We start from the raw sequence: 18629 nt of genomic DNA, 5'->3' as shown, positions 1-18629 counted from the left end.
AAGAACACCAGACAGCTAAGGACACCAGACAGCTAAGGACACCACACAGCTAAGAACACCACACAGCTAAGGACACCACACAGCTAAGAACACCACACAGCTAAGAACACCAGACAGCTAAAGAAACCAGACAGACAGGTAAGGACACCACACAACTAAGAACATTTGCCAGCTGATAAAGCTAGTTTCGTCTGGGAAGTTAGAATATGCCTTCATCAGATTGACCTGTAGGGCAGCCTGTGGGGACATTTTTATCATTAATGATTGATATGATATGTCCTCGCCCACAAAGAGAGGTGTCACCCCTGAGCAGGTGGTCCTGGGTAGCATAAGAAAGCCATGGAAGGCAGGTCAATAGGCAGTGTTCTTTCACGGCCTGTGCTTTGGTTCCTCCCTGACTTCCCTCAGAGACAGAGCTATTAGATGAAATAAACTCTTTCCTCCCCACACCGCTTTTAGTCACGGTGTTCACATCAACAGAAGGTTATCTAGGAAAGACAGCACCTAGAAACCACTAACACACTTGAAAACACCCCCACCTAAGCCTGCTTGACCCACGTCATCCACTTTCCTCAACACCACAACCAAGGCCATTGCCTGAATCTCCTGCTCCCTCTACATCCTGACTCACTCAGGTCTGTGTTCTCCTGTCACATCATCCAGCGGTGATGCGAACTCTCTCTTTTCAGAGTACAACACGCTGTATACATATTCTTTTCTTTTGTGTGTGATGTGTGTATATATGTTACTGAGGGTGTGGGTGCTGGTGCACATATGTGCATGTGAGTATAGATGTATGCAGAGATTATCAGACTCCCTGGAGCTGGAGTTACAGGTGGTTCTGAGTCGACACACAGATGCGAGTGCTGGGAACCAAACTTGGGTCCTCTGGAAGGTTTGTGATTTTTATAGATCCAGAATTAAGAATTCCTAGCTTAACCACTGAGCCATTTCTCCCGTTTCACCTACAAGTATTGTTAATGACAAGTCCTTGTCAGTCTCTGTGTGTTTATGTATGTGTGGTTATGTGCATACGTGTGTGTGCGTGCACATGTGTACATATGCATGTGGTACCCAGATAACAACTTCAGTTGTTCCTCAGGACATTCTCCACCTTGATTTTTGAGACTGGATTTCTCCCTAGCTTAGAACTTGCTATTTGGCGAGGCTGGCTGGCCAGCAAGCCCTAGGAATCCTGCTTCTTCTTTTCTGGTTCAGAGATTCCAAGTGCATGCCACCACGCCATCGGTTCTTTTCACGCAGGCTCTGGGCATGCACGTTACCAATGGAGCCATTCATTCCATTGGATTACCTAGGAAGTGATTCCTATTTAATGCCCCCCTCCCCCCCGCCCTGGCTGCAAGTCTTTCCTGAAGTTCTGATGATGGAATCCCAGGCACCTGCCGTCCTATCTGAACCGCCTCTCCTGCCATTCAGTAAATGTTCCAAGCTCTAATGCCAAGGTGACCAGTGGGGAGGAGATGAACCCCAAGGATGCCTCTAGACAAAGCCTCAAAACCTCACCCCACTGTGTAAGGTGTTCCCTTCGTCGGGCATTTACCTGAGTGTCAGAGGTGAGCCATCCACCCAGTGCCATGTGGCTTCATTATTTATGTCAATGAGCCCCATCCAAGTGTGGCCTCTTTTCTTAGAAGCCTGTTGGAGAAAGTTCTAGAAAGGCAGAAGAGGACGCGTCAGAAAGGAGCTCTGCCTCTTTCTTCTTTCCAACCAGTGTTTCCCCAAACTCCTGGTGGGAAGTTCTGCCTGCAATCTGACGTTCAGTTTTATACCTTATCAGGCTGCGAACACCATGCGTTCTGAACTCTCCACATCTGTGTGCCGTGGACAGATGTGCTCTCACGCACAGAATGTACCTCCCTAGCATTGTCCTGTACCTATCTGTCTGGAGCTTATGCACACGTCTGCATGAATTTACTCGTGACTGGGTTTAACTGGGCTGTGCGAGATCAAACAAGTTCATGATTACTGAATGTCTCAGTGACCTCTGCTCAGCTCTGAATCGAGCTGTGTCTTGCTGGTGCTTCAAATCAGGAAGGCTGGTGATATTTATATCAGGGAAATAGAGGCCTTACCCACTCTGAGGAATAGATGGGAAGTGGGGGGAGGAAGGTGTGAGGACCAGGAGGAGGGGGGGGGAAGAGGGAACTAGGATTGGTATGTAAAATAAAAAAGATTATTTTAAAATATGAAGAAAAAAAGGGCACACATCAGGAGGTTTTTTTTTTTTGTTTTTTTTTTTTTGCCCAACAGAAGAAGTTGTAAAGTGCTGGTCGCAAATCTTAGGTGTTCCCCCAAAGCATAAATCACAGTAAAAACTACGGTAGTGGGGCTGAGGAAACGGCTTAGTCAGACAAGTGTGTGCCACACACGCATGAGTTTGACCCCCGGGCAAGCATGTGAAAAGCCTGCTGTGATGGTGCACACTTGTAATCCCAGCATTGGGGAGGCAGAGATAGGAGGATCCCTGGGACTTGCTGGCCAGCCAGCTCAGCCTACATAGAGAGTTTCAGGTCCCTGAGAGATCCTGCCTTAAAAAAGGTGGGCAGCACCTGGGGCCTGATACTCAAGGCTGACCTCTGGCCTCCACACGCACACACGTGCGAGAGTATGTGTACTCAGGTGTGGATCCTCACCTTCTTTGAGACGGGGTCTCTTGTTTACCACTGTGGACACCAGGAGAGCTGCTTTCTGGCTTCCACAGGGCCTCTTATCACTCCCTCCTGCTTTACCGCAGGACACTGGGATTACAGATGTGTGTTCTTAAGCTGGGCTTTGTGTGGGTTTGAGGGGTCCAAACTCAGGTTCCCACGCTTGCCTGGCAAATGCGCTTCCCACTGAGCCTTCTCTCCAGCCCTGGAGTGCGCCTTTTTGCAGGTGCTCTGACATCATTTGTAACCGGTCATCCCCCCTCTTTAGACAAGCAGCTTCTATTCTAGAACATTGTATCCAGCCAAATACTCCCCCCCAGCCAGTGGCTGGAGGCAGCTCCAGATGAGGACTGAGCCCCACCAGGCATACCTGCTCTTCATCACTCTTGATGACCACAAGTTGAGCCCCCATATTCTGGCAGGCAGTGGCAGAATCATTCCAGGTTTTCTGGCTCACAGAGAAAAAGTAGCAGCTTCCTTGGAAGGGTGTCCAGTCCCAGGGACAGGGGCGGCACAGGCGATCTGTTGGAGGAGGCAGGTCAGGATGGACGCATGCTCCTGTGACTGCTGAACCTCCAAGGCCTCCAGAATCAGGCCCCTCCTTTGACACAGCACCATAGGGAGCCATTTCCTCCCCCACTTCTTGAGTCCCTTATCTACCCAGGAGAATCCAGGAGTCCTAGCCTGATCTTCAGACCAGAAGAGGTTGCAGCTTAGAGCTAGGAATGGAGGTCAGGAGACAGGTTTAACCAAATATCATCCATGTGAGTGCCCCTGTGAACATTGGGCCTTATGCGTGCACAAGCCTGTGAACACTGAGTGCCTAATGTGTGAACAACTCTATGAACATTGAGTGTCTCGTTTACACAACCTCTGTGACATTGTCTAATGTGCGCACAACCATGTGAATATTGAGTACTTACCATGTGCATACTCTTTTGAACATTAAGTGCCTAACCCGTCCAGGCTCCTGTGAACACCTGACTGCCTATTGTGTGCACAGACTTTAATCAACACCAATGAGATGCCTTCTTTAGTAATTGCACTACATGCCCATTCTACAGGAGAGGAAACTGAGGCCCAGCAAAGAGCAGTTATTTAAGCAAAGTGACTCTGTGGAAACCTTCTCTGGCTGTGATAGCCCTCATTTCCAGTTACTCACCTACCCCAGCCTTCAGCTGGATCAGTTCCTGGTAGACCTCCTGGATGGACTGCTCCTGTCCCTGAGAACTGGGGATCTTGTAGACTGGCCCGAGAGAAACAAGTCACTGCAGTTAGTAAATGCTTCTATTTTTCTTGACCTATACTGAACTCGTAGGACCAAGACATCCTTTTTCCTTTCCCTGCTTTCCTTCTTCCTTCCTCCTTGTCTTCCTCCCTCCCTCCTTTCTTCATTCCTGAGACAGAGTCTCACGTAATTCAGACGGCACCAAAAGTTCTATGAAGCTGAGGTTGACCTTGAACTCCTGATTTTCCTGCTTTTGCCTCCTTAGTATTGGGGTTATAGGAATGCACCATCAAACCCAGTTTTATGTGGTGCTGGGGGTGGAACACAGGATTTTGAGCTTTCTAGGTAAGGGCTCTACCACTGGAGTGATGTCTCCAGTCTAGGAACCATCATTTCCAAGAATCAAGGAGATCTAACACCAAAAGAAGGCTGGGTGTCTAAAGCCAGTGTCGCCCTGCAGAATGCCTATTCAGAGGACCATGAGGACACAATCCCAGTCAGTTGCTCCTCCTTTCTGGCTCCCTCTGGTTGAAGAGCCAGACCTGGGGCCCAAACCTCAGTCCTGCCTGACCTTTCACAAGGATGACGAGCAGCAGCACAGAGAAAACAATGAGGAAGAAAGCCTGCAGTGCCAAGGGGACATGGTTGAGGCCCAGGTGCCCTGTGGGAGGGAAGGATGGAATGTTAGCACCTTGGTGTCCCTGACTCAATGTGGCAGGAGACAGGCAGCGCACAAGTCTCATTCTGAAGGTACAGGATTACAGATGCTAGCCTCTACAGTCCTGGAGAGTCCAGGACCATGTACACAGGATCTGAGCTTCTAACTCTCTGGACTCCCGTGGCCAGAGCCCCAACCTCCACCCCCACAGGAACCCAAGTATCTGCCAGGAGCAGTCCACAGTCCCTCAACCTCTTTTACCTGTGAAGCTACTGAATCCAGAATTTGGTTGGAAGCCAAAGCCTTTGATGGAGTACCTGGTGGGGCCGGTTACCAGCTGTTCCTCATCTGAGTGGAAAGAGTGTCAGTCACATACAGGGTAGCCTGAGACACGCACCACCCCAATGGTGCCCCATCCCCAAGTTCCCAGAGTACCAGCCCAGCCTCACCGAGAGGGCCGAGCTGCTTCTTCCCCATTTCCTTGGAATCACTCATCTCAGCGGAGACGCTGGTGGGACAGCAGCTTTTATTCACCACCTCCCTGAATGTAGTCTTAATTAGGAAGAGAAATTGGGAAGTGGGTACTGGCCCCGGAAGAGTCAGAGGGAGGGGCCTGAGCATCTGACACAACAGGCAGGAGATACATGTTCCAGGAATTTCAGAGAGTGGCGAGAGGGTCTGGGCTTCACAGAGAAAAGAGCCAATTCATTTCCAGTATGGTCAGTTCAGAGACATCTTCCATAGAAACCAGTAACTTGTAAAACAAAGTGACACCATTGTGTCTTTTTCACTTATCATGGGATGTGGGCTGGGAACACCATATCTTCCCAGAAACAGCACCCCGCAGACACTAGGCATTGCAGTCTTGGTTTACTGGGTGGCCTTACTCATGTGATTGTCTTTCTTTTTTTTTTTTCTGTTTTTTGAGATAGAGTTTTATATAGTCCAGGCAGGCCTTAAACTCCACATGCATCAGGGGATGACTTGAACTGCCTCATCTGTTCACCTCCTGAGTGTTGGAACTAACGGAGCCTCATCACCACCCCACTGTTGATTCCTGTGCATTCATTAAATCTTATAAAGTATTTAGATTTCATTATGTTCTACCTAATGTCTATTAAAATGCTTGGACCGTGCGTTAATTGTACAAATACATTGTGATCGTGCAGTCTTCTGCCATGTCCTTGTGTCTGACCACCCCTTCCCCCCAACCAGTCTCCCTCCTACTTTTATGTCCTCTTTTCTCAGTTATTATTTAGTTATTTAGTTATTTTTTTTTTTTTTGGTTTTTTGAGACAGGGTTTCTCTGTGGTTTTGGAGCCTGTCCTGGAACTAGCTCTTGTAGACCAGGCTGGTCTCGAACTCACAGAGATCCACCTGCCTCTGCCTCCCAAGTGCTGGGATTAAAGGCGTGCGCCACCACCGCCCGGCTCTTGAATTTATTTTTTGAACAATCTTTTCTCATTTTCCATACCTATACCACTTCCCACTGCCTCCCCTCTTCCTGCTTCCCCCACTTTTCCCCTACCCCAATGTTGTTTGAGGTTTCTGTTCTGCCCAGTTCTCACAGTTGTGAAGTCCCAAGGAAATCACACAGAGGTCTACATTAACTATAAACTGATTGGCCCATTAGCTCAGGCATCTTATTAACTCTCATAACTTATATTAGCCCATTATTCTTGTCTATGCTAGCCACATGGCTCAGTACCTTTTTCAGCAGGGCAATCACATCTTGCTTCTTCTGTGGCTGGGCAGGACTGCAGAGGAATGGACTTCCTCTTTCCCAGAATTCTCCTGTTCTCATTGACCTGCCTCTACTCCCTATCTGGTTGTCCCACCTATACTTCCTGCCTGGCTACTGGCCAATCAGTATTTAAAATATAATTGACAGAATACAGACCATTCTCCCGCACCACTTCCTGTGCCCATCTGTTGTAGAGTACTTCCCACTTTCTCTTCTATCAGGGTCAGTGTGGTCAGATTTATATTGAGGACTTTAATCCATCTGGACTTGAGTTTTGTGCATGGTGATAGATATGGATCTATTTTCATTTGTCTACAGGTTGACATCCAGTTATGCCAGCACCATTTGTTAAAGATGCTTTCTTTCTTCCATTCTATAATTTTGGCTCCTTTGTCGAAAATTAGGTGTTTATAGGTTTGTGGATTAATATCTGGGTCTTTGATTCAATTTCATTGATCAACATCTCTGTTTTTATGCCAATACCAAGCTGTTTTCATTACTGTAGCTCTGTAATAGAGTTTGAAGTCAAGGATGGTAATGCCTCCAGAAGTACTTTTATTGTATAGGGTTGCTTGAGATATCCTGTTTTTTTTCCATATAAAGTTGATTATTGTTCTCTCAAGGTCTGTGACGAATTTTGTTGGGATTTTGATTGGGATTGTATTGAATCTATAGATTGCCTTTGGTAGGATTGCCATTTTTACTATGTTGATCCTACCAATCTAAGAGATTGCTTGCACTTTTTCATTAACTTCTGTTACACACACACACACACACCACACATCACCTGTTACACACACACATATCACCTGTTACACACACACACACACACACACACACACACACGCATCTGTATTCCTAAATATTACCTGCTCAGTCTGAATAATGTGACTTAATATGTATGTTTTCAGGGCTGATCACTTGGCTATTGGATAACTAATTGCTGTGATCTTCCCTGGACAAGTATATTTCTCTATTTCTCCCCCTTTCAGCATTCCTTAGTTGAAAATATTCCTTCCTTCCTTCCTTCCTTCCTTCCTTCCTTCCTTCCTTCCTTCCTTCCTTCCTTCCTTTCTTTTTCTGAGACAGGGTTTCTCTTTGTAACCCTTGTTGTCTTGGAACTCACTCTGTAGATCTGGCTGCCTTCAGACTCACAGAGGTTCTCCTGCCCCTGCCTCTCAAATGCTGAGCTTAACAGCCTGTGCCACAATCCTGACTGCTTTTGGATTTTTGCATAGAGTTGAGGCCTTTACCCCAGTCCACTCCGGCTGTTTTCCTTGTTTAATTCGTGATGTCTTCCTTGCTCATCACCCCAGGAAAATCTGTTGTCATCTTTGTTCATTTCAAGTTTAGGCAGTCATGTTGGTGAGACTTTGTGGGTGTAGTTTCTGGCATTCTTAGGAGACACAATTTTACCTTAAATTACCTGATCCTCTGGCTCTAAAATCTTCCAGCCTCATCTTCTACAATGTTCCCTGAGCATTAGGTGCATGAGTCATGTAGATGTATCCATTGGGAGTTGGCTCCACAACTCTGCATTTTGATTGGTTGTGGCTTGCTGTAACGGTCTCCATCTGTTGCAAAGAGAAGTTTCCTTCAAGGAGGGCGAGAACTACACTTCTCTGTGGGCACAAGGACAAATGTTTAGGATGTAGTTAGGGATCATGCTGATATAGTGAAGCAGTGGTTGTGTGTTCTCTAAGATTCATGACTTCATTAGCCCTAAGTAACTGACTAGTTTTCCAGTACCAGGCATGGTTTCCTTCTTGGTGAAGTGGCTCTAAATCTAATTAGGAAGCTGTAGTTTACTGGTAAAGTGTATATGTTGTTACTGCACCCTTAGGGCTATTGTGATATCCTGGTGGTTGTTGTGGTTTACAGGTATCATAACTGGGTAGGGCTGTTGGTTTTTTCTGTGCTTTGGAAGCTTATGTGGTACTTTGTGAAACCATGAAAATTAGTCCTCAGAGGCATTCAAATCAGTGCCAGCTCAGGAGCCTCTGGACCGTGTTTCTGAAGTGCATGGTGTCGTTAGAAATAGGGACTTCCATTTTCCCTCTGGGGAGCAACCAAGGACAACAGCAGTAGGCTGTATGTTTGGAGAATTTTTCAGACAACCCTGACCAATAGCTTAAAATAGGGCTTCTCGTTCATGCCTGGTATTGGGGTTTTTCTTAGGTGGTCTTTGGTGTAGCATTGTTATTCGGATGATTTATACCACATATGTATATTTATATACACAATTAGGTGTAGTGTAGATTTTTTTATATTTAATTGTCTGATTCCTTATGACTTTTCAGACATCCTTACTATTCTTCCACCCTCCTCCTTTTATTGATCTCCCTTCCACCTCCCCTAAGAGCCCACCTTCTCCATTTCTCTGATCAGATTGCTTGCACCCTGCTATTTCCCTTCTTATTGCTCCCCACCCCCTATCCTTGTAATGATCCCTTTCTACTTTGATGATTTTTGCAGATACACCAGGATCTGTACTCACATCTGAAGACATAGCTACGAGTCTCAGATGAGTGAGTACATGTGACGTTTGTCTTTCTGGGTCTAGGTTATTTCACTTACTGTGATCTTCTTTAATTCCATCTATTTACCTGTTTTCATTTTTCTTTACAGCTGAATAGTATTCCATAATATATATGCACTACATATTCAATATTAATTTTGCCAGTGGAGGACACTTAGACTGTTTTCATTTCCTAGATCTTGTGAATAGAGTAGCAATGAAAATGGCTGAGCAAGTATCTCTGGAGTGGAATACTGAGTTCTTTGGGCATATGCCAAGGGATGGTACAACTGGGCCGTATGGTAGATTTATTTTTAACTTTTTGAGAATTCTCTGCACTGATTTCCAGAGTTGCTACAGCAGTATGCAATCCCAACAACAGTGAATGGGCCTTCCTTTTTCTACACATCTCCTCCAGCATTTGTTGTTCATTGTTCTGTTGATCTTTGCTATTTTGACTGGGGTAGGATGAAATCTTAAAGTTGTTTTGATATGCAATTCCCTAATTGTTAGGTATAATGAACAGTTTTTTTTAACCATCTTTTTCTTATCTTGAGGACTCTCTGTTCTTAAAAACAGTGAATGGGTTACAAGGCTAATATTTTGAACAATTCATATTGTGTGTGTGTTTCACTTTGTTTTCTGAGTTCTTTATATATTCATATTATGTATAGTTATATATTATATTATATATTATTACTATATTATATAAATATAATCTATCTATTAATTCCCTGTCAGATGTATAGCTGGTGAAGATTTTCTTTCTTTCTCTTCACTCAGTTGGTTACTTCTTTAGCTGTGCAGAAGCATTTTAGTTTTATGAACCCCACTTGAGAAATGGGACTCCTATCCAGAAAGTCTTTTTCTACAACTGTATCCTGAAGAGTATTGCCTGTGTTTTCTTCTAGAAGTTTCAGGTTTCATTCATTTCACTGAATCTTTAAATAGCTTTTGATAAAAGATCATTTCCATAACACTAGTTCTATCAATCCACGAGCAGGGGATGCCTCTCCCTTGTCACTTTCTTCTCTCTCCTTCTTCAGAAGTGTAACATTTCCATGGCAGAGGTCCTTCACTTCCTTGTCTAGGTTTAGCCTTGGATGGTTTATTTTTTCTGAGCCTTTTGTGAGTGGGAGTGTGGCCATGACTTTCGCTGTATGTTGTTGATGCATAAAAAAAGGTATTGACTTGTCCAAACTGATTCTGTATCTTGCCATTGCTGAATTTGTTTATCATTTCTACAAGTTTCTGATAGAATTTTGGTAGAATTCTCTAATGTTTAGTACTATGCCATCTGAAAATAGAGATAGTTTGACTTCTTCCTTCTTTATTCATATCTCTTTAATTCTCTTGCTTATTGTTCCAATTAGTGCTTTGAGCACAGTAATGAAGAGGAGTGGGGCAGAGTAGACACCCTTCTCTCATTTTTGACTTCAGTAGAATTCATTCAAGCTTTTCTCCATTTAGGGTGATGTTGGCTGTGGTTGTCTCATAAATGGCTTTTATTGTGTTTAAATATGTTCCTTCTAGCCCTTCATTCTCCGGGACTCTTATCATCAAAGTATGTTGGGATTTGTCAAAAGATTTTTCTTCATCTAATGAGATGATTATATGATTTTTTTTGTTCTTAAGTTTACTTATGTGGTTTATTACATTTATTGACTTAAGTGTGTTGAATATCCATGTAGCTCAGGGATAAAGCCTATTTGGTCATGGTGGATAATACTTTTGATATATGTCTATTCTCTGCAAGAATTTTGTTGAGATTTTTGACTCTATATTCAACAGATATATTAGCTGGTAAGTTTTCTTTTTAGTGTGTGTCTTTACCTGGTTTTGGTATTAGAGTGATACTGATTTTATAGATGGAGTTTGGGAGTGCTTCTTCTGTTTATATTTTTAAAAATAGCTTAAGAAAGACAAGGTGTAGATAGTGTTTGAAATTCCGGTAGAATTTTGCTGTGACTCCATCTGGGTCAGACTGTTTTTACTTGGAGGCTTTTTATCACTACTCCATCCCTCATTTGTTGGAGATCTGTTTGGGTTGTTGACTTTTTCTTGGTTTAATTTTGATGATTTGCCTGAATCTAAAAATTCATACATTTCTTAAAAGTTTTCTAGCTTAATGTAGTATATAAAAATAATATTTACTTATTATAATTCTAAATTGCTTTGGTATTTGTTATAAAGTTTTCTGTTCACTACTGATTCTATTAATTTGGGTCTTTTCTTTTGGCTAGTTGGGCCAAGGGTCTTTCTACCTTTTGATCAGACAATTGACAGCATAGATATTTAAAGTTCTTATCAAAATGCTTGTGTTAATTGTGGTCATAGTATTGTTTATTTTTTTTTTTGCTCATGTTCTCTGTGGCATGTTGTGTTTTAATAATCAGGGCTTCATATTTCCTTTCAGTCTCTGTACTATGCTCATTACTCTTTTTGCCTGAAGTAATGTTGCTGTCTTTTCTCTTTTGCTTTTCTTTTTTCCCTTTTATTGAAAATAAATTATTTTTCTCATACAATATATCCTGATTATAATTTACCCTCTCTCTAATCTTCCTGGTTCCTCCCACTTCCCTTCCCCACCCCTCCTGATCTTCCTTTCTGTCTCTCATTAGAAAAGAACAGGCTTCTAAGAGATAACAACCAAACTTGAAAAAATAAAATATAATAAGATGAAGCAAAAACCATCATATCAAAGTTGGACATGACAACCCAATAGGAGGAAAGGGTCCTAAGAACAGGCACAAGTCAGGGACCCACTAGTTCTCACAGTCAGGAGTCCCACAAAAACACTAAGTTAATAGCTATATTATATACACAGAGGATCTGGTACAGACCCATGTAGGTCTTGCTGTTCCAGTATCTGTGAGTTCATATGCACTTTGCTTAGTTGGTTCAGAGAGCCTTGTTCTCCTGGTGTTCTTCATCCCCTTTGGCTCTTACAATCTTTCTACCTCCTCTTCTGCAGGATTTCTTAAACTCTGTGAGGGAGGGATTTGATGGAGACCTTCATTTTAGATTCCCTCTCTGCATAATGTCTGGTGTCTGCATCTGTTCCTATTTGCTGCAGGAGGAAGCCTCCCTGAAGATGACTGGATAAGGCACTGATCTATGAGTATAGCAGAATGTCATTAGGAATCATTTTGTTGCTGTTTTTATTTATTTTTATTTATTTTTATTGAGAAAAGGAAAAAAAGTTTCCGCCTCATCCCAGCTTCCCATTTCCTTCCCCCTCCTCCCACCCTTCTCCCCTTCCCCCCACTCCTCTCCCCCTCCCTCTCCAGTCCAAAGAGCAGTCAGGGTTCCCTGCCCTGTGGAAAGTCCAAGGTCCTCCCCACTCCGTCCATGTCTAGGAAGGTGAACATCCAAACTGCCTAGGCTCCCACAAAGCCAGAACATGAAGTAGGATCAAAACCCCGTGCCATTGTCCTTGGCTTCTCATCAGCCCTCATTGTTTGCCATGTTCAGAGAGTCCGGTTTTATCCCATGCTTTTTCAGTCATAGTCCAGCTGGCCTTGGTGAGCTCCCAATAGATCAGCCCCACTGTCTCAGTGGGTGGGTGCACCCCTCGTGGTCCTGACTTCTTTGCTCATGTTCTCCCTCCTTCTGCTCCTCATTGGGACCTTGGGAGCTCAGTCCGGTGCTCTAGTGTGGGTCTCTGTCTCTATCTCCATCTATCACCAGATGAAGGTTCTATGGTGATATGCAAGATATTCGTCAGTATTGCTATAGGATAGGGTCATTTCAGGTTCCCTATCCTCAGCTGCCCAAGGAACTAACTGGGGACATTGCCTTGGGCTCCTGGGAGCCACTCTAGGTTCAAGTCTCAACCCTAAGGTGGCTCCCTTAACTAAGAATTGTGCTTCCGTGCTCCCCTATCCAACCTTCCTTTATCCCAATCATCCTGTGTCCCCAAGTTCCCCCCATCCTCCCCTTCTCACTTTTCTCTCCCCATGCTGTTTTTATTTTTATTTTATTTTATTGTTTTTGATCAGTAGTGTTTAGTTTTACCATGCATCTCTGGGCTATCTAGTCTCTGCTACATGGTTAACCAAGCAGTGTCAGATGCGTATTTCTTCTTATAGAGTAGGCCTTAGATCAAATCAGACTTCAGTTGTCTGTCCCCACCGTTGACCTAGCATGTTTTTCAGGCATAAGAGATTGTAGGTCAAAGATTTTGTGGCTGAGTTGGTATCCCCATTTCTCTTTTCCTAGCCTGCAGGGTATCTTCCTGCACCAAGGAGACTAACTAGAATATAGGGGTGAAGGTTCCATGTAGGCACCAGCTTGACTTCTCCATGCTCATGAGTTGTGTGAGTGTTGTCTGTGGCAATGGGCCCCTCGGTCAGATTTCAGAGAGCAAGTTTCTGTCTTAGCATAATCTTCAGTAGTATGGGGATTTCCATGGGATTTTCTTTGCCAGCAACTCAATCTTATGTACCCTGTTTCCATCACTGGAAGTCTAGCCTGGCTAGAGGAGATGGCCAGCTGAGTCTCTGTATCCCCCATTAGTAGGTGTTATCATTAGGACTACCTTCATAGAGTCTCGGAAGTTTCCACGGTACTAGAATTCTAGACCACCACAAATGTCACCTCCAATTCCAGCTGTCTCTCCCCACATTCTCTTACTACTCCATGTCCCCCCTACCTGGACCCTTCCCATACCTACCTTCCCCAAGTCTGTACATAAAATTTATTCTATTTCCCTTTGCCAAGGAGATCCCTGTGTCCCTTCTAAATCTCTTTGCTTAACTTCTCTGGGCTTAGAGATTGTAGCTTGGTTTTCATTTACTTAATGGCTAATATTCCCTCTTAGGTAAATACATACCCTATTTATCTTTCTGAATCTGAGCTACCTCAGTCAGGAAAATTTTTTTCTAGTTTCATCCATTTACCTGCAAATTTCATGATGTAATTTTTTTTAAACAGCTGAGTAATACTCCATTGTGTAAATGTACCACATTTTCTTTATTCGTTCTTCAGTTGAGGGACATCTGGTTGTTTCTAGTTTCTGACTATTATGAATAAATCTACAATGATCATGGTTAAGCAAGTGTCTTTGTGGTATGGCAGAACATCCTTTGGGTATATACCCAAGAGTGGTATAGCTGTGTGTTGAAGGAGATTGGTTCTCAACTTTATGAGAAACTGCCATATTGGTTTTCATAGTGGTTGTATAATGGTCCCCTTGCTCCACATCTTCACCAGCATGAGCTGTCACTTGTATTATTAATCTTAGCCATTCTGACAAGTGTAAAATGGAATCTCAAAGTTGTTGGGATTTGTGTTTCCCTGATGGCTAAGGATGTTGATTATTTCTTTAAGTGTTTCTCAGTCATTTGAGATCCCTCTGTTGAGAATTCTGTTTAAATCTGTTCCCTGTTTTTAAATTGTTTTATTTGTTTTTTTAATATCTAGTTTTTTGAATTCTTTATATATTTTGGATATTAGTCCTCTATCAGAAGTGGTATTGGTGAAAATATTTTCATACTCTGAAGGTTGCTGCCTAGTCAGATTGATGGTGTTGTTTGTCTAATAGAAGATTTTTAGTTTCACAAGGTCCCCTGCTGTTGTGATATATGTTATTGTGTTGATTGTGTTGTCTTTTGTGTTCTGTACTGGAGAAAGACATTTGATTCTGGGAATTGCTAAGAAAGGTATTTTGACTTTAAAACACAGGCCTAAGGATTTGATGCTTTGGAAAAGAGGTTCTGCTTTTGTCTCCACAGAGGATGAGAACCTGTGGATTCATGGCAAATTTATGTGGTTTGAATCACTGAGACTCCCTGAAATGTTGATGTAAAATACTCGCAAGAATGCAGCAACCCCGCTCAGCAGGAATTAGCTGGACAGGTTGATGATGCCCAAACTCCCTAAAAGATTGTTAAAGTGGGGCCCCTTCAGTAGTTCCGGAGCAGGAGCAGCGAGCCTGCTTCCCTGAGTTCTGCTCCACTCCATGCTGCAGTTTGGATCCAGAGTGAGTGCAGCTGGGGCCAGAAGGCAGCTGGAGCAGAGCTTTGCCACCACAGCTACTGCTGCCAGAGTTGCTCTCTCCCAGACTGTGCAGACGGCTGAGACTGTCAACCAGCTGGCTGAAAGAGTCAGCAATGCTTTGGACGTATTCAATTGGGCGTATTGACCTTGAACCAACAAGTAGCTCTGGTTCAGGAGCAAGCAGATTATCTTTGGACTTTTCAACAGTTAATCATGTTATCTGTGTTACTCATGACACTGTATTGTATGCTTCTGCTACTGTTATGGAGCTCAACCGTCATATGAGAGGGCTTTGGAATACTGCTTTTGTTAAGTTTGCCACCCAGTTAGTGCATGCTAGATGGTTGCAGTGCTGGTCTGGCTCCTTGGCACTGTCAGTCCTGGGGATACTTGGTTTAGAGCTATGTGTCTGGGTAGCCACGGACGGCAATACTTTGGGGACAGGATGCTACCTAAGACAGGGAATATTAGAGGGCTATTCCCCATGACAGGCAAGGTATTATAAAATAAAATGGGGGGAGTTGTTGTGATCCAGCTGCTCTCACTCCCCCTGACTGACAGAGGAACTTCCTTGTGGTCTGTAATTTACAAAATGTTTGTGTTCTTTCTGGCCGGTGGGTCTCCACAGAAGGAGTAGAGGTATAAAAGGTTGCTGGGCAAAATAAAGGTTGCTGTTCTTCTACCTGAAAAGAAGCCTCTGTGTCTCAACCCCGGCATCCCCCACCAGTCTTGGCTATCCAGGCTGCACTGGCCTGCTTCTCTCTCCCTCTCTTACCCCTTTTCAGGTTTTTGAGACAGGGGTTCTCTTTGTAGTCCTAGATCTCCTGGAATTCACTCTGTAGATCAAGATGGTCTAGAATTTAGAGATCTGCCTACTGCTGCCTCCCTAAGCTGGGATCTTTCTGGGTTTTTTTTTTTTTTTTTTGGTTTTTCGAGACAGAGTTTCTCTGTGGCTTTGGAGCCTGTCCTGGAACTAGCTCTGTAGACCAGGCTGGTCTCGAACTCACAGAGATCCGCCTGCCTCTGCCTCCTGAGTGCTGGGATTAAAGGCGTGCGCTACCACCGCCCGGCTTCCACTTTCTGTTTTATCAAGTTCAGCGTATCTACTTTCATGTTGATCCACTTGGACAGGTTTTTGATCCACTTGGACTTGAGTTTTGTGCAGAATAGTAAATCTGAATCTATTTGCATTCTTCTACAAGTAGACATCCAATTTAATCAGCACCATTTGTTGAAGATATCTTTTTCCAGTGTATATTTCTGGCTTCTTTATGCAAATTATTTGTCCATATATATGTAGATTTATGTCTCAGTCATCAATTCAATTTCATTGATTCACCTATCTGTTTTTGTGTCAATATCATGTAGTTTTTATTTCTATAGCTCTGTAGTACAACTTGAAATTGTGAGTGGTGGGACCATTCCAGCAGTTCTTTTATTGTTCAGGATTGTTTTAGCTATCCTGGATTTTTTGTTTTTTCTGTGTGAAGTTGGGAATTATCCTTTCAAGGTCTGTAAAGAATTGTGTTGGAATTCTGATGGAGATTGCATTGAATTTGTAGATTTTTTTTGATAGAATGGTCATTTTTACTGTGTTACTTCTACTAATACACGAAAAGGGGGTCTTTATATCTTCTTCAATTTATTTCTTCAAAGATTTGAAGTTTATTGTGACATTTCAAATATATTTTAATAAATAAAACTGAATATCTGAAAGCAAAACAGTCTCACTGGTCAGCCTTACAGGCCAGATTATGGTAACACACAACTTTAATTCCAGTAGCCACCCTAGTTGCCATAGAAATTGGGTGGTGCTTGCCTTTAATCTCAGTGGTGCATGCCTTTGATCCCAGCCCTAAAGAGGAATAGAAGATGGAGTGAGACAACTCTCAGGTAATTGTCTCCTTCTGAGATTCCAGGAGGCAGGACCACCATTTCAGACTGAGGCTGAAATAAGAGCCAGTGGCTGGCTGTTTTGCTTTTAGGATCTTCAGCTTGAACCCCAATATCTGACTCTGAGTTTTTATTTGTCTCCCAATGTTTTGGGGTACAAATTCATGTGGATCTTGATTCCATGCCTGCTGGGACTGGCTCAAAAGGTTTGTGGCTGAAGGTCTTCCACCCCTATCCACTTGGCTTGGTTTCACCTGCTAAGGTTTTTTTTTTTTTTTCCAAAACCCCACCATGTGAAGCTACCCCTTTGGTGGGCCCACCACATGGCAACTTGGCAATTTCTCCGGCTCATGTTCACATTTTCTCTGCTGCATGGTAACTTGCTCACTTGCTCAGCTTCTGGTTTGTGTTCCTAGATAACAATTTACTGAAATCTCCTAACAGAGGTAAGTTCATTTTAATTAATAAATAAATCAATAAATTTGAAAATTATGTAATGGCAGACCATATCACCATCCAGGAATTTAATAACCTTTGCTTATATTATAGACAATATTCTGCAAGGCTTATATGGTTTTTCCTGATGCACCCATTTATTTGATATTGGGACTTAGCTTTGTTTTTCACATTATATCTTTTAAAAAATGGTTTGATAACAGAGCCAAAAATGAGACACTTTTAGAAATAATACAGTCTTTACAGACTAATAATGAAAAGCTATCTGACAGGATTTATAGCATCAAAAATCAAAAGTTGGCTGAAAAAATACCATTGAAAAGGATAACATTAATTTGACAGAAAAAAATCAAACCATGTCAAAGGGTGCTGAAAACTTGTCTGAAAGGATCTGTTAAAAAGTTATGATAAATGAGCATATAGAATATCTCTCCAGGAAGGCACTCTGCATGTCATTCAAATAATATCTAAGGATGAGAAGTTATCATTAATGAAAAAATTTTATACCTTGGAATCATATTGAAGAATGAGAACCAGAGATTATGTGATTCAATGAAATTATTAGAAATATTTACAGGTCAAGAGATTCAGGCTTTACAAAAGACAGTGGTAAAAATATTGAAATGATTGAGGAAACTATCAGAACTGATGAGCAGGGAGATGGAGGTAAAAAGACAGGATTTAGCCTTGAAAGTATATGTCAGAGTCAGAGATGATTTACCAAAGGTTCTAGCTACCTACCCTGTAATCTCCTGATAAAGCATCCAGAACTAAATACCCAAAATGATTCAAAGAATATAAATGGCAACCAATAGGTATGAATGATTTAAAGAAAATTAAGCAAGCAGTGGTATCTCATGGCTTGCATTTCCCATTTGTAAGGGGAATGGTGGAAATGTGGACTTCAAGCAATAAGGCTACCCCACACCACTGGCTAGATCTGATGGGCTACAGAGAAAGCCTGGGTTGGGGTACAGGGAGAGTCACTGACCTAGACTGTAGGAAAAGATGTAGGAAGTCTCTCTGCATTACATTTTCCATAATCAGTCAATTCTCAGGTTGAACAGACTATGCAAGCAGAATGAGTACGTATTTGTGAATGAGCTCAAAGCTTATTATTAACTTGGTTACAGAGTACTTGAAAGTTTGATATGTCAGGCAAATTTCAAACAGCTTTTCTTAGAAAATGTGTCCTACCCACATCAAGTGAGTTCCCATTTGATTTATTTATGCCATGCTACCAAAGTGTTAACTGGAGGAAATTAGAGCTCCATCTGATTTTCCTTAATAAAAGAGGTTTTTTTTTTTAAAAAAAATTTTTATTGAGAAAAAGAAAAGTTTCCGCCTCCTCCCAGCCTCCCATTTCCCTCCCCCTCCTCCCACCCTTCTCCCCCTCCCCCCACTCCTCTCCCCCTCTCTCTCCAGTCCAAAGAGCAGTCAGGGTTCCCTGCCCTGTAAAAAGT

General features: G+C 42.8%; 1 protein-coding gene across 1 annotated transcript in view; it reads right to left on the bottom strand.

Moving 5' to 3' along the window:
• The window catches only part of LOC101991419 (CD209 antigen-like protein A), a 5733-nt gene extending 683 nt beyond the window's left edge, over positions 1–5050 (bottom strand). Inside the window, exons 1-6 of the mRNA XM_005366966.1 lie at positions 5005–5050; positions 4817–4903; positions 4469–4558; positions 3832–3915; positions 3040–3191; positions 1562–1671 (exon numbers count right to left, since the gene is read on the bottom strand). Of these exons, the coding sequence (XP_005367023.1) occupies positions 1562–1671; positions 3040–3191; positions 3832–3915; positions 4469–4558; positions 4817–4903; positions 5005–5050 (569 nt within the window). The remainder of the gene's footprint in view (positions 1–1561; positions 1672–3039; positions 3192–3831; positions 3916–4468; positions 4559–4816; positions 4904–5004) is intronic.
• Between the last annotated feature and the right edge of the window lie 13579 nt (positions 5051–18629).

This window comes from Microtus ochrogaster, unplaced genomic scaffold (genome assembly GCF_000317375.1).
Source record: "Microtus ochrogaster isolate Prairie Vole_2 unplaced genomic scaffold, MicOch1.0 UNK15, whole genome shotgun sequence".
In the NCBI taxonomy this organism is placed as follows: domain Eukaryota; kingdom Metazoa; phylum Chordata; class Mammalia; order Rodentia; family Cricetidae; genus Microtus; species Microtus ochrogaster.
This window is presented reverse-complemented; position numbering and strand designations above follow the sequence as displayed.